This window comes from Brassica oleracea, chromosome C6, assembly GCF_000695525.1.
Source record: "Brassica oleracea var. oleracea cultivar TO1000 chromosome C6, BOL, whole genome shotgun sequence".
Lineage (NCBI taxonomy): Eukaryota > Viridiplantae > Streptophyta > Magnoliopsida > Brassicales > Brassicaceae > Brassica > Brassica oleracea.
The window spans coordinates 32,538,158-32,551,304 of NC_027753.1; the positions used below are offsets into that span (position 1 = coordinate 32,538,158).

The window sequence follows — 13,147 nt, forward strand, 5'->3', positions numbered from 1 at the left end:
AAAAATAGAATAATTCAAAAGTAAACATGTATAACTGAGAAAAACTATAGTGAATATAGGTATGAGAGTTGAAAGTATACCCCCATATGTTCATCGTAAAGAAGGGTATACTTCCTTCCATATAATGGATATGCTTTCCAAGACCGTTGTTTCTCGGATTGTTGTTTTATATAGTAATGATTCGTTACCAATATCTATTAAAACTGTCTTCAAATCTAAAACAATTATGGGTCAAAAGAAGTTTCATTATAGGATCCTAATGATTTGTTTGGAAGTATCACAATGATACTGTTTGTATATTGCTTGGGTATCTTAAGACCAAAGTTAATGTATGGTTTCCTTAAGAGATTCTTCAATCATAGTATGTCTTATCTATAATACTAGGTGATACCATGTGTTGTACTCGCGGTATAATTTTAAACTTTTGTATTGTTACATGGTAAAATATTTTTAAAATATATAGAACTCTATCAAATTTCAAAAAAAATTAATATATAATCGTGATCCATGTCGGTGTGATAGTGAAGCCCTTCCTAATTCCCCCTATGATATGTTGTCAGAACATTGGATTCTGAATTCAATAAATCGAGTTCAAGATCACTATTATTATTGATAAAAAAAGAGTGAAATGATCCATTATTTTTCTTCTTCTGATGAACTGGCGGATTTTCTTTTGATAGTCGGCATTTCGAGGTGATAAACATACTACATTACTACTAGTGAGAAAAAAACTACTGATGAGGAACACTTTGAGTCTTTGAGAGCACACCTAATTCAAGATTTGGGTAATACTAAACCCGCACGACAATAACTATAGACACATGAACGTGTCTTGATAATTGAGATTTAGCTTTCAAGGTAAAAGTTGTAACTTAAAACTGAATATTGTAGATACTCATACCAGTAGGCAGCAGTTAATGATTAAAAGTAGTGATTAGACTATAAATTTAAGATTAATGGCTGACAAAGCATCATGGGGTCTGCGATTATATTGCTCTCTTTGTCTTCATTAATTTCGTGCCTTTTTCTTTTCCTTTTTCCTTTTCGTAATTAAATTAGGGAGACCGGGAAATCCTCATTGCAAATCAAATTGGGATTAGCAGAAAGTAACGTCTGATTTGAATAAATACGGACCGTCTTTGATACTTCATTGTCTCCACAAGCACAATATTAGCATAAACTAATCTTTGATTTTATTGCCCCATCATCATTGGTTTACACTTTAAAGTTTGCGTTAAAAAAAGTTATTATTGCATATATTCTTTTACCACTAAACTACGCAGAAACACACGATTTGATAGTAATATACTTTAAAAATATTCCTTTCGTATACATAACTAAATCTCAAAAGTTTGTGTTTCAGACAAATTTTGTAGACTAATAGAAGACATTTTAAGGAACTTTATGATGACGTTTATATCCTCCAAAAACATAGAGGAGTGTATTTTGTAAAGAAAGAGGAGTGTATATGTGGGAAAAAAGAGGAATTTTAAAAATCTGCCAAATAAAATTAAGCGTAAAATCTAAAAGCATTTGATTATGCTGATATTGTGGTTGACAAAGCAATGCTTCTAACGTACGATTTTTGTTTTTTACGTAACCAATATATGCTGCAGTTAACGAATACAAATTATCAACAAAGCTCGAATCGTTTCCCGGGACGAACCATGGACGACACTAATCCAGCCTTTTAATGGCCGGGACAAGTAGGGCAGGACTAAACACATCTCTTAATGAACTGCGTTAATAACTTAGTAACTAACACTCCAACGCAAGTGCATAGTGCATTATTTACTGGTCTTAAAACATACTCCTATTTCTAAAAATGCATTTATTTGGTATTCTCACACATATTTTTAAAATATATTAAAATTTGACACAAATACATAATTTTTATGATTAGCTATTTCTCATAATTTAAAACCAATATTAATTCGCAAACATATATTTGAAATTTTAAACTTATCATAATTAATTAATAAAATACATTAGAAACATAAAAATGTATTTTAAAAGTAGTTGTCCACCATGAATTTTTAAATTTTTGTTATGTACATATTTTTAATAACGCCGCTGTGGAAAATTCGAATTTACAAAGGTACAAAACATTATTTACAATTTACCCCGAACATTAAGTTTTGGACCAAAAAAACGTGCATCAATTTATTTACTTATCATGAATGTGTTTACTAATTTAGTAGGTAGAAATTTTCCAGTCAGCTGCCAAAGTTGACTCAGTTAAATAGTACCTTCTGTTGCAATCAATTAAAATTTATAGTGGACCATCTCTGTTCATGTACCTTCTTTTTTTTGTTGTTGTAGGGAGTCAGATCGTAAATGTACAAAAATAATAAAAGTTAAATTTTATACTTTAATAATTTTTTTGAATAATTAGAAACTGGAATAAAGGTGAGGTGGTGGTGGTCGAAGGCTCATCCCATTTATTTCATGTCGTTAGAGTTGTCCGCTTTATTATATTCCAAATAATATACTCCATTCGTTTTTAAGAAAATAATTTTCTAGATTATTTACACATGTTAAAAATACAAGAAATTTTTATAATTTAATTTATTATACACTTTCTAATTACTATTGATCAATGATATTTAATCATTTCAAATATTTTAATTAATATTTTTTTTTAAATATACGATTTAGTAACATTAATTACTAAAATATTTTAAAAATCTAGAAATTTTATTTTTTTGAAACAATACATAAATCTAGAAAATATATTTTTGTTTCACAAAAATTAAATCTAAATTTTTTTTCTTTCGAAAACTGAAAGGGTATAATGTGTATTTGACTAGACCAATTTTAGAGAAATGAAAATTATCATAGTTAATTTATATTTTTTTCATTAGAAAATTGATTTTATGATTGAATCTCAGATGAAATTTTTTCTAGTGTTTACTATTCAGTGTGAATTGTTTCTTTATATAAGAGTAACATGTGTTTTTGTTCTTTCCGTTCACGCAAGTATTGACCCTGGATGATCTAAATTGAATAAAGAAAACTGACCTAAAAATTGAAATGAATTTGAATGTTTTGATAGGGTTCATTTTTACTTTTTAGACTCGTCTGTAACCAGCCATAATGGTACGAGTAAATCAAAAGATATGGTTAGCTCTTTCTCAAAAAAAAAAAAAAAAAAAAGGATATGGTTTAGCTAAAATGTTTACCGTTATGTTGGCTTCACTTGTTTTATCAATGCCAGAGCCGGTAGCGGTCTTAGGTACAAGCCAATTAAGCATGTGCTTCCGGTCTTATTTAAGATATATAATAATTCGACCTTGTGTTGAACATCTTTAGTAGCATAGATGGTTTAGCGTAGGATATATATGTTTGTGGTGCTGAGTTTGAACACATCCATCTACGTTCTCCATTTTTATATGCAATCAGTCCAAATTATTTTGTTTTTGCTTCCAGCCCATTTTGTTTTAGGGTTGGGCCTAGCCAGAGCTTTCATTGGTTTGTGAAATATTCAAGGTCATTTGCTCAAACTAGATAAGCTATTAAATCCACTTTTCAAAAGTCTCAAGTGCATCTTATAGCTCATGGGTTTTTCTAACAATTATTTGAATCTGCATGTTTTACGGCTTTAATATTTTTGTTGACAAGAAAAAAGGGTCGATTGTGTGGGCAGGAGGAGCCATATAGCAAGTTGAATCTGCTTGGCAAAAATGTGATCACAGCATTGCGTAAAAAGAGACATAAACCGCGTGGCATTTTTAGCAGACGAAAAACGTCTTGTTTCCTCATTTCAAAGTAACAAACAACACACAGTTCCTATCTTAATCATATTTATGTTCTTCTTCGTTACCAGCTCTGGGCCTCTTGTCTTACTCAAAAACTCTCTGACCAAACAAAGAGCTTCTATGATTTCCCTGTTTGGTAGCTAATCGTTAGTCTCCTGTATCTCAAAGGGTTTGTCCCGATCTCAAATGCATCGTCTTAGAAGTACTCAAGTAGCGAGATTAATCGTTGTAAAACATAGGAATAAATATTTTATAGATATTTTGTGTTAAAAGTAGGTGTTTGGATAACCGATATCCGATTTATAACGAAATCCAAAAATCAAATGGGTTCAATGGTATGGAATTTGTAAACCCAACTCGATTTAGAACCAAACCTTATTGATCTTCTTCGTACAATGGTCTCTGTATTTTGTGTCTCCAGAATTTGTTGGCGACTGATTTCTTTTTCAAAACACGTTTAATTTGTCTCCGTCATAATGTATTTTTTGGACGCTACTGCTGATTTCAGTGTCAAAGAAAAGAACAAGGATTAGCATGTAGGTTTCAAAAGTCTGAAGTCAATCTTCAGCTCGTGTGCTATTCTAACGATTTGTGCTTATTTGTGAAAATGGGTGTTGTATTTCGGATATGCAGGTTCTGTTCATTAGGCTTTAAGAACATTTCCAATGGTAGTTTTCAGAAGAGTTTTTTAACATTTAAAGAAAAAGAAAATTAAATAAAATTGAAAGACAGAAAGAGCAAAAAAATTTAATTATGAGTTTTTAAAAAATTGTAAGATATTAAAAAGACAGATGTCATTCAAATATATGACTAACTGGTTTACAGAAATAAAACATAAATAAATAATTATAATACTAATATTTTAGACCAGGTGCTCTAACACAATAAAACTTTTTGACAAGCGGCTCACCAGAAATTTGATCACGGCGTTGGGTAAAAAGAGAAATAAACCGCGTGGCATTTAAGAAGACAAAAAACGTCTTGTTGCCTCGTTTTCAAGTACCAAACAACACGCAGTTTATATCTCTATCAGATTTCTGTTTTGTTCTTCATCACTCGCTCTGGGGCCTCTCTGACCAATCCCAAAGCAAAGAGCTTCTGCGATCTTTCATCCTCCTCTGGTTTCGTATCTAATCGTAAGTCTCCTTATATTTCAAAAGGGTTTTGTCTTAGGAGTAATCAAGTAAAGAGATTGATCGCTGTAATGTACGACTCATAGAAACGTAACCTAGATCTAGACTGGGGGAATCAAATTTTGAGAAAGTTTGTTTCTTTCAATTGCAGTGATTTGAGGGGAAAGAGATGGGTTTCATAATGGAGTTCGCGGAGAATCTGGTGCTGAGGCTGATGGAGGATCCGGAGGTGAGAGACAGGAAAGCGAGGGAGCACATATATGAGATGCACGAGAGGTGCAAGAAGATTAAGGAGATGTGGGCTTTGCCTATTCGTCCTTATGGTTTCTGGACTTTTGAGCGTCACAACGCTCAGCTTCGTTGGGATCCTCAGATTAGCCAAGTTGCTGGTCGTAGGGACCCTTATGATGATCTCCTTCAGGACCATCCTTCCTCTTCTTCATCCTCAAACTAATCATACAATGGTGAGTTTTATCTTATCATTACTAGTAGCTGCAATGGTCTGTATATGCTTTAGGAAATGGGTTTGAAGAGTGAACTATTAGTGTTTGCGCTTTGATATGATAATCTTGATTTTTGATGCTTCTCTTGACCTTGTAAATGTTTTATGTTCGGTAGTAGTATATCCACATTGTGACGTGGATTGGTTTATATTGTTTATTCCAGGAGTCTCTCTTCTTACATATTTAAGTTTCAGCTCGTTAGCAAAAGTAGCTCATTGTTGATCCATTTGTTTCGTTTCTTGCAGGCAGAAGATGCGTTGTGATGATGTCTGGATAGATGCATGTGTCTCTGTTTCAGTTCCCGATTGTACTCCCTTCGTTACTTTTTTTTTTCAGGTGTCTTGAAGCGTGGTACAAACTCAATAATAATACTCACTCTAGACTTGTTTACAAATGAGAGAGGAGTATACTCTCTCATTGTTTCTTGGTAAAGTTGTTTTGATTCTCCATTTCCATCTTTGAATATGAATATACTTTCCGAAGTGATGAGTCTTTGTCATGTTATTTACTTATTTATAGTTTTGTTGCTCAACTATTTCCTTCTTGGTTTACTAATATTAACGCATACACTAAGAAATGAAACACTTGCTACAAGTCCAAGTTCTGTCACCAATGAGAGGGCCTGATCAAATCATTTACACAAGTAAACAAACCAAACTCTCCAAAGGCAACCAAACCACGAATGTTTCAATCAATATCTGACTAAGACGACTGTTCTAAGTTGCGACAAAATCCTTATAGGAGATTCCAGCAAGTGTATGCTTCCGATAGACTGGTGATCTTATAATTTAGGTTCAGAATTAGTGGTTATCGAATGAGGAACAGTAACGGAAAATTTTACAATAGCAAAAATGATTCACTAGTGTAAGTAATCCCCAATAAACATGTTTGCGTTTACTGCAATATATTCTCAAAGGGAAAAGAAGAATGAAAATAGTCTGCAACAGATATACTAATCCAGAACGGGAAAAGAAACGATAAAGCAAAAGGCAGCGTCTGATACGGAATATCATAAAACCACAACAAGTCTCGTACCAAAAGTAACAAAGATCATAATACTTAAGCATGGGAATAAAGCGAGTGTATCAGGAGAGTTTATGGATTATGGGAATGGGCAGATACTATCATAGCCACTGAGTATGGTGGCTTTCGTGTATGATACTGTGGTACCATCATCAATTAGCCTGAGATTTCTGGCGCTTCGAGTACTGCAGGATAGGGTCTCTCACCTGATAACCAAATTCCAAAAGGGCATGTTAGTTTCAAAATTATCACTTTTTAAGTTGAAAACATAAAAGACTCTGTGGTTTTGTATTAACAGACCGTGCTGGTTTTCCTGTAACGCCTGTCTTGTGAGGCTTGGCTAGAGTCTGTTCCCGCGTCCGTGCAGATTTTAGCAGCCATTCCTTTTACAGCAAAACTCTCCCTCGAAGCCACAGGCTTAGCCAATTATACCAGATTAGGTACACTTAAACAAGAGTAAACAAAAAGTATATGTTTATTCAGTGGTGTGTGATCAACCTGTGCATTGCTGCTCATCGGAGTGTTATTAGCTTTGGAGATGGTCTGTTCACTTAGAACCGATCCGTTCTGCTGCATCGCAGATCTCCCTTTCATGCGTGTCAAGTCTGATCCAATAGAGTGGATGCCTCCGCGTGTAGATACATCTGCTTGTTTTCAGAAACGTTTTTGCGTGAACATCAAGACCGGTTAACACAGCTAAAAGCTAGGGACGGAAAAGAGTATACCTGGGGTTAGTTTGGCGTCTTGGCCGTTGGTCTTGTTTACAGTCTCTTCAACATCCACGTCCTGCGAAACCATTCTCATTAGAAAGCTCTTCCAAGGATTTGTTCAACAGTCTGGAAAATTACCATATCATCATTTGTGGCAAGAACTTTTCTGACTTCATTTAGCTTATTCTCGGTTACAACTGAGTGAATTACACGCTTCCCTGTATATACAAATTTCATCAGTGAGGAAGCCTTACGACCAACAAAACTTAAAAGAGAAGGGTCTGAAGTGAGACAGCAAACCTAGTCTGCGGTTGCTAGAATCTTCCACGTAGCCCTCTTGGATCATTCGGTCAATTAGCTTACGAACTTTCGTCTGGTTGGCTTCACCATCCAACATGTTGTGAAGCTTTGTAATTGTCACATATTGCATCGGAAGAGAATGGTACAGAGCCTAACAAAAAAAACGTGTGTCAATGATGGATCTCAAGATCATGTTTATTTAGCTATCATTTTTGCATGTATATTAAACATAGAGTAGGAAGTCAGAGTCTCTTACTTTCATGTACATGTACTCTTCAGGAGCTATAGATTTCTCGTCCTTGGAAGCAGTTTTACCATCAGCTTCATCTTTCACAAAGTTGAATTCGCTCCATGGTGTCTGGTTATGTTTTGGGGTTAGCTGATGGTCAAGATAAATTAAAAAGCAAAGAGAATGACATCAAATGGATAGGATCAATTGTATACCTTTTCTCTGTTTATAGTGTATGTTTCCTTCCCTGTTTTCGAAAGAACACCTTCTTTCTCCAGCTGATCCATGATTTCTGAAAGTCAGGATGTAACTGTTAGTGGAGGAAGATAGACTCTGAAGTTCACAGTATATAGTAATTGTAGAAAGCTGTAGATTTCATATTCATCGATGCTTCATGGTTCCGTGTTGGTAGTGACTTTCATGTAGCACTGATTTACCTTCAGTCAGAGCCTGGAATAACAAAAGAGAGTGGCTTAGAACGGCAAGAAACTAACTATGAAAGAGCTCGGTTACACTTCCTAAGGTAGATAGGAAGAGGAAAAACATATTACTATTGAGATATCTGGGAAGTTTGCAAGAACATCTGTGAGCTCCAGAGTATCGAGGTGGCGGGAGTTAATCCAGTCCTTCACCCTTTCTAGCTGCTGTTGAGACTCAACCGGATCCTGTGTGTTATCTTGAAACATTTCACAGGTAGGTGAAATCAGAGGAAGCTTTTCCTATTCGGCAAAGTCAAGTTTTTGCGCTAATATTTTATAATAGTTCACCTTCATCAACCTCTCCATCATCATCCTCTTGTTTCTCTGTTAGATTAACAGGTTTACTCAGTTTAGTGCAAAACTTAACTAGACTGTCACATTAAACTAAGATTTGTTGTAAGTCATCATTACCTACTGGCGCCAGAAGGAATTGAGTTTCTCTTGTTTGACTTATCTGGAAACAAAAGAAAAAAAACAGATTACGTTTTAGGCAAACCACGTAGAATGTAAAGATTGAGTAAAAAGCAGATAAATGACTGTTAACCTCGCTATCTGAATCAGAAGGCTGCTCATCATGTACAGAATTAGGTCCTGTACTCTTTCCATCATCTTGCATGTCATCATTTTCATCCGCACAAGGATCAAGAACGCTCTTGACCTGCACAGATCATCCACAATGAGTAGACATCATAAGACGACATATGTGTAGCGAGTTACATATTTTTAATCACATTACCTTAAGCGTTAACACGAGATGTTTGCTATTAACATTCCCAACTTCCATTCTCAGAGGATCCTTTGTCCAGACATGCTGAGCTTCTTCTTCTGTACAGCCTCTGAAGAAAGGTGGCTCGTAATCTGGTGGCTGCAAAAATATTCAAGTAACAGATGTCAGTCTTTCTTCTGAGCATTCAATCATGCAGAGTGGAGCAAAGTGAGATCAAATGAACAGCATTGACATTTTTCATAAAGAAAGAAAAAAATTGTATGTAAACACAACCAAAAAAGGCTGTATGTGCGTAACAAGAGTATAGAATTTATAAGTAAAGTAGGAGTTCACAAGGGCAGAATCTGATTGCTTGATATCAGTGTTTATATCGCAGAGTCATTACAATAAAGACGCTCTATTCAAACTGAATTAAGATCATAATAATATCACCAATGTTTATCGAACTTATGAATGCTATAACCATACCGTGACATCATCGTAGTACATAAGCTTCATCACTATGGTGCGCTGGAGCAGAAACAAAAAAAAGTAAACTCTGTCATCAGCAATGTGGAAACTGATGTAAATGGAATACCCCTGAAGGATAGTTAAAATATTCATCACCTTGTCTGGCATTTTGTCGAGGGTCCTCATCAACTGAACTAGTGTGCGAACCATTTTGCAAGCTGAACTCCTGGTTTCAGCACAATCATGAAAATTACAAAGCAAGTTAGCGAAGACAAAACCATTTAGACCTCAAAAATATCTTAACACAGTGCACACCTCATTTGATTTTGGGTAATGTCAGCAGTGGAGTGAAAAGTTCCTCCATGTTTCTTAGTTCCAGTACGACTGATGTTCATCCTGACATCTTGGCTATCAGAATCCGAATAGCTGAAATTAACTGCAGTAATACAGGCTCTTCATCAAAATCAACAACGGATGATTCAAATATATTAAAGTAGAAAGTTGCGAGCTCTCAGTCAATCGTATAATCCAACAGCAAACCATACTTTTTAACAAAAAAGCTAATCAACCATCTCGCAAGAACTTACATGAGTATTCCTCAATCATCGGACCCTCAACTGATTCACATATGCAGAACATGAGCGTCTTCAAATACTTCTTCTGTAGCGCATCGTAGACACCTAGACCCAAGTGATGAGAACACAATCAGTCAAATACAGTTTACAAGAAGCGTAATAAAATGCTAAAATCATTAGTATAGAAAAAACCTTTTTCCATCCAGTCAATCAGTCGGCGTGATTCAGGATCTATAGGCAACAGCTTCTTGATCTTCATATCTGTTTCAAAATCATCCAGCCAGTTACTATTTTCTATAGTTATAGAATTTGAGATATATTAGATTAGCTTGTTACCTAAAGCAGGAACCGATTTATCATTGAAGTAGTTCTCGGGAAAGAGGCCCCTGATGTAGCTGATGTTGAAGATAGCGATACGAAGCAGATTCCTAGTCTATTTCAACAAAAACCAACACCGATACAAAGACGTCAGCGTTTAACGCGCATTAACGAAGAAACCGTTCACGATTCTCTTCAAATCAAAATGTATCGCAGTGATTTGAAACGTAATCGAGGTACGAAATCAATCTCTAAACAGTATACTAGATCTAAATCAAGATAATCTGCTAAAATCACGAGGAAGCAACGAGCCATTTTCACAAAATTCAAGAGACGAAATCTCCATCATATCTCTCATCTCTAGATGATAAACGAAGACCAAAATCAATTCCGATGATGAACGTAAACAAAAATCCATATCTAGATGATTAACGCGAACTGATCGAGATCAGTAAACTCTCGAAAACAACAAGTAAATAACGATAAACTTAGCGAATCCATAAGAAACGGAAACGAAAGCTCGATGAAGGCGGTTCGCTTAGCTTACCAGAAGGAGCGAGTCCTGCTCGGTGATCTCAGCTTCCTTGAGCTTCTGAGCCACTACCTGAGAGAAGAATAAGAAGAAGAAAAAAAGCAACGCGAAAATCAGATTCGAGAACTAGAACGAAGCGAAAACTTCACCCAGGTTAGGGTAAATCGATGATCGGCTTCCTCTTTACTCACCATTTTCGAGAGGTTTGGAGTGGAGAAGAAGATTCGTTTCCGCTAGTAAACTTCGAGATAGAAAGAGAAAGAGAAATTTTCGAAAAATAAATTGAAATGGGAGTGAGAGAGAAAGCGAGTTTCACAGTTTATAGGGAGAAGGATATTTAGGGGCAAAGTTGGTATTTCAGGAAGATAGTAGGGGTAATATTGACCGATTTCATCTAACTTCCTATAGGCTAAAACAGTCACGCACAAGCGCTACCCAAATCAGTTGCTCTGAGCGGACCCCACCTCAGGGGTTTCAATTTTTTTTGAGTATTGTTTTAAAAATTATTAAGGGAAAGTACCTCAACTTTATGAAAATTTATAATCAGCCCCTAGAACTAACCTTTTCTTTTTGTAAAACAAAATTAAACAATGCCCTATGTAACAAACTTAATTTTGTGAGAAGTATAACATCTTTTTATCAATAAAACATGTCGTTTTTACTGTTACACATACATAGTTACATATTAAAGAAAAATTAAATATTTAAAAAAAATAAGTATAGGAAGGACAAAACTAATTGGTTGGTAATAGTAAGTTGTAAGTTTATAACTAGTAAATAAATTAAATCATTAGTTTATTTACGAATTTGCAACTGAAAGTGCAGATTGCTCATTACCGAAAGAAATTGACTCTGAAATTGACAGATTAAACAAACAATCAAACCTCAATAATGAAAGTTTTGCACCAAACCCAAGATAGGGTATAATGTTTCTTGCCTCTGATTCAGCAAGTAAGAAGTTTTACAAAAAAATAATAATTTCTTGGACGTTTCTATGACTGGTTTGAGTGATCGTAGTGAAATGAGGTTCATAAGAGTACGATCAATGTAGAGGATCTGATCACTGATCAGTGGAGTGAATTTGCATGTGAAGGCTCATTAATGAAACAACATTAATGTTACCAACTCATTAGTTCATATTTGTGGTCTAGTGAACGAGGTGAGGATTCATATGTGGGTTGAAGCTAAAGGCGAAGCTGGGGTCTTATATGGGTGCATGTGCCCCCAAACATTTTCTAAAATTAATACTTTTACTAATTTTTCAAGTGCACCCATAATAATTTGTAATATACATCTACTGGAAAACTAGATAAATCCATTTAACAAAATAAAAGTAACTTAATCCATTCAAGAAACCAGTGATGGTAAGCTAGAGTGCTGAAGTTGTCTTTTTGTATAAGTTCTATCATTCAGTTTGAGGAAAAACTGGATCGTCGAAAGCGGGATGTTAATATGATCGATCATATGAGTTTGTGATAGACCTTTTGAAAGGGAAGTGCTAAGCTGGCTAATGCATGAAAAGAAGAAGAGAAGATGCAATTAGTAGACTTGTGAAGAAAGACTAAGACTTGTTTAGAAAAAGAGGTTATATTGAGAGAATTATGCATGTTGTGAGGTGTATGGGGGATATTAGGAGAGAGAGAGAGAGAGAGAGAGAGAGAGCTAGGAACTCTTGTCAAACCCTCTGTTTCTTTACTGTGATTGGTGTTGATCAATATGTTGTGTTGTTCTATATGCAGTACATGCAAACACACAAAAATAAGGAAACATATTGGTTGTTAGATTTTTTGCTTTTATACGGGAAAATTGGATCATATCAGCCTAATCATTTGGAATATTTTTAAACTTTTTTTTTTTTGAAGAAAATATTTTTAAACTTTTGGATGGCTGTTTTCAGGTTTCTATGAACTTGTAATCTAGAAATTGACAAATTGTCTGTTTTCTTATGATTATTTACTATACTAACTTTAATAATGTAAAATTTGTTTGGGAAGATGCGTGTCGTTGAAATATAAGTGTGGTTCGGATTTGAAATCTCAAAAAGAAGCAAATGATGCTTGTTGTTTAAATTAAGTTGATGTAAAAATTAATATCACACTAGATTAAGATCCGCGCCTTGCGCGGGATAAACATTATATATAAAAATTATTTTATGTATTATATGTTCTTACATATTATGAAATAATAAATATATATTGAATAATTAAAACTCAGTAACTATTACATATATAATTAAATTAGTGCGAATGTATAAATCAAATTTATTAATCCAAACAATTTTTTAAAAAATTTGATAGGATATGTAATTAAATTTAAATGATATTAACATACATATTATATTTTTAATATTAATGTCTATTAAATGATGCTTTCTACTCATATGTTTTTTTGATCATGTGTATCTTTAATA

At 34.5% G+C, this 13,147-nt stretch overlaps 2 protein-coding genes across 2 annotated transcripts; one reads left to right on the top strand and one right to left on the bottom strand.

Moving 5' to 3' along the window:
* The first annotated feature begins 4,756 nt into the window (after window positions 1-4,756).
* On the top strand, window positions 4,757-5,910 carry LOC106298558. The gene is made up of 3 exons (XM_013734696.1): window positions 4,757-4,894; window positions 5,043-5,355; window positions 5,640-5,910. Exon 2 carries the CDS (start codon window positions 5,061-5,063, stop codon window positions 5,343-5,345), a length of 285 nt encoding a protein of 94 aa, XP_013590150.1. The 5' UTR covers window positions 4,757-4,894; window positions 5,043-5,060; the 3' UTR covers window positions 5,346-5,355; window positions 5,640-5,910.
* Window positions 5,911-6,259: 349 nt separating this feature from the next.
* Window positions 6,260-11,032, bottom strand: LOC106298449 (HORMA domain-containing protein 1). Its single transcript, XM_013734577.1, has 22 exons — window positions 10,929-11,032; window positions 10,753-10,809; window positions 10,224-10,320; window positions 10,080-10,148; window positions 9,900-9,992; window positions 9,628-9,748; window positions 9,469-9,538; window positions 9,331-9,372; window positions 8,872-9,000; window positions 8,680-8,793; window positions 8,547-8,589; window positions 8,424-8,459; window positions 8,208-8,332; window positions 8,094-8,106; window positions 7,872-7,948; window positions 7,684-7,785; window positions 7,428-7,578; window positions 7,266-7,345; window positions 7,143-7,203; window positions 6,916-7,061; window positions 6,718-6,834; window positions 6,260-6,623 (listed from the first exon to the last, which is right to left on the bottom strand). Exons 1-22 carry the CDS (start codon window positions 10,929-10,931, stop codon window positions 6,570-6,572), a joined length of 1,800 nt encoding a protein of 599 aa, XP_013590031.1. The 5' UTR covers window positions 10,932-11,032; the 3' UTR covers window positions 6,260-6,569.
* Window positions 11,033-13,147: the final 2,115 nt, after the last annotated feature.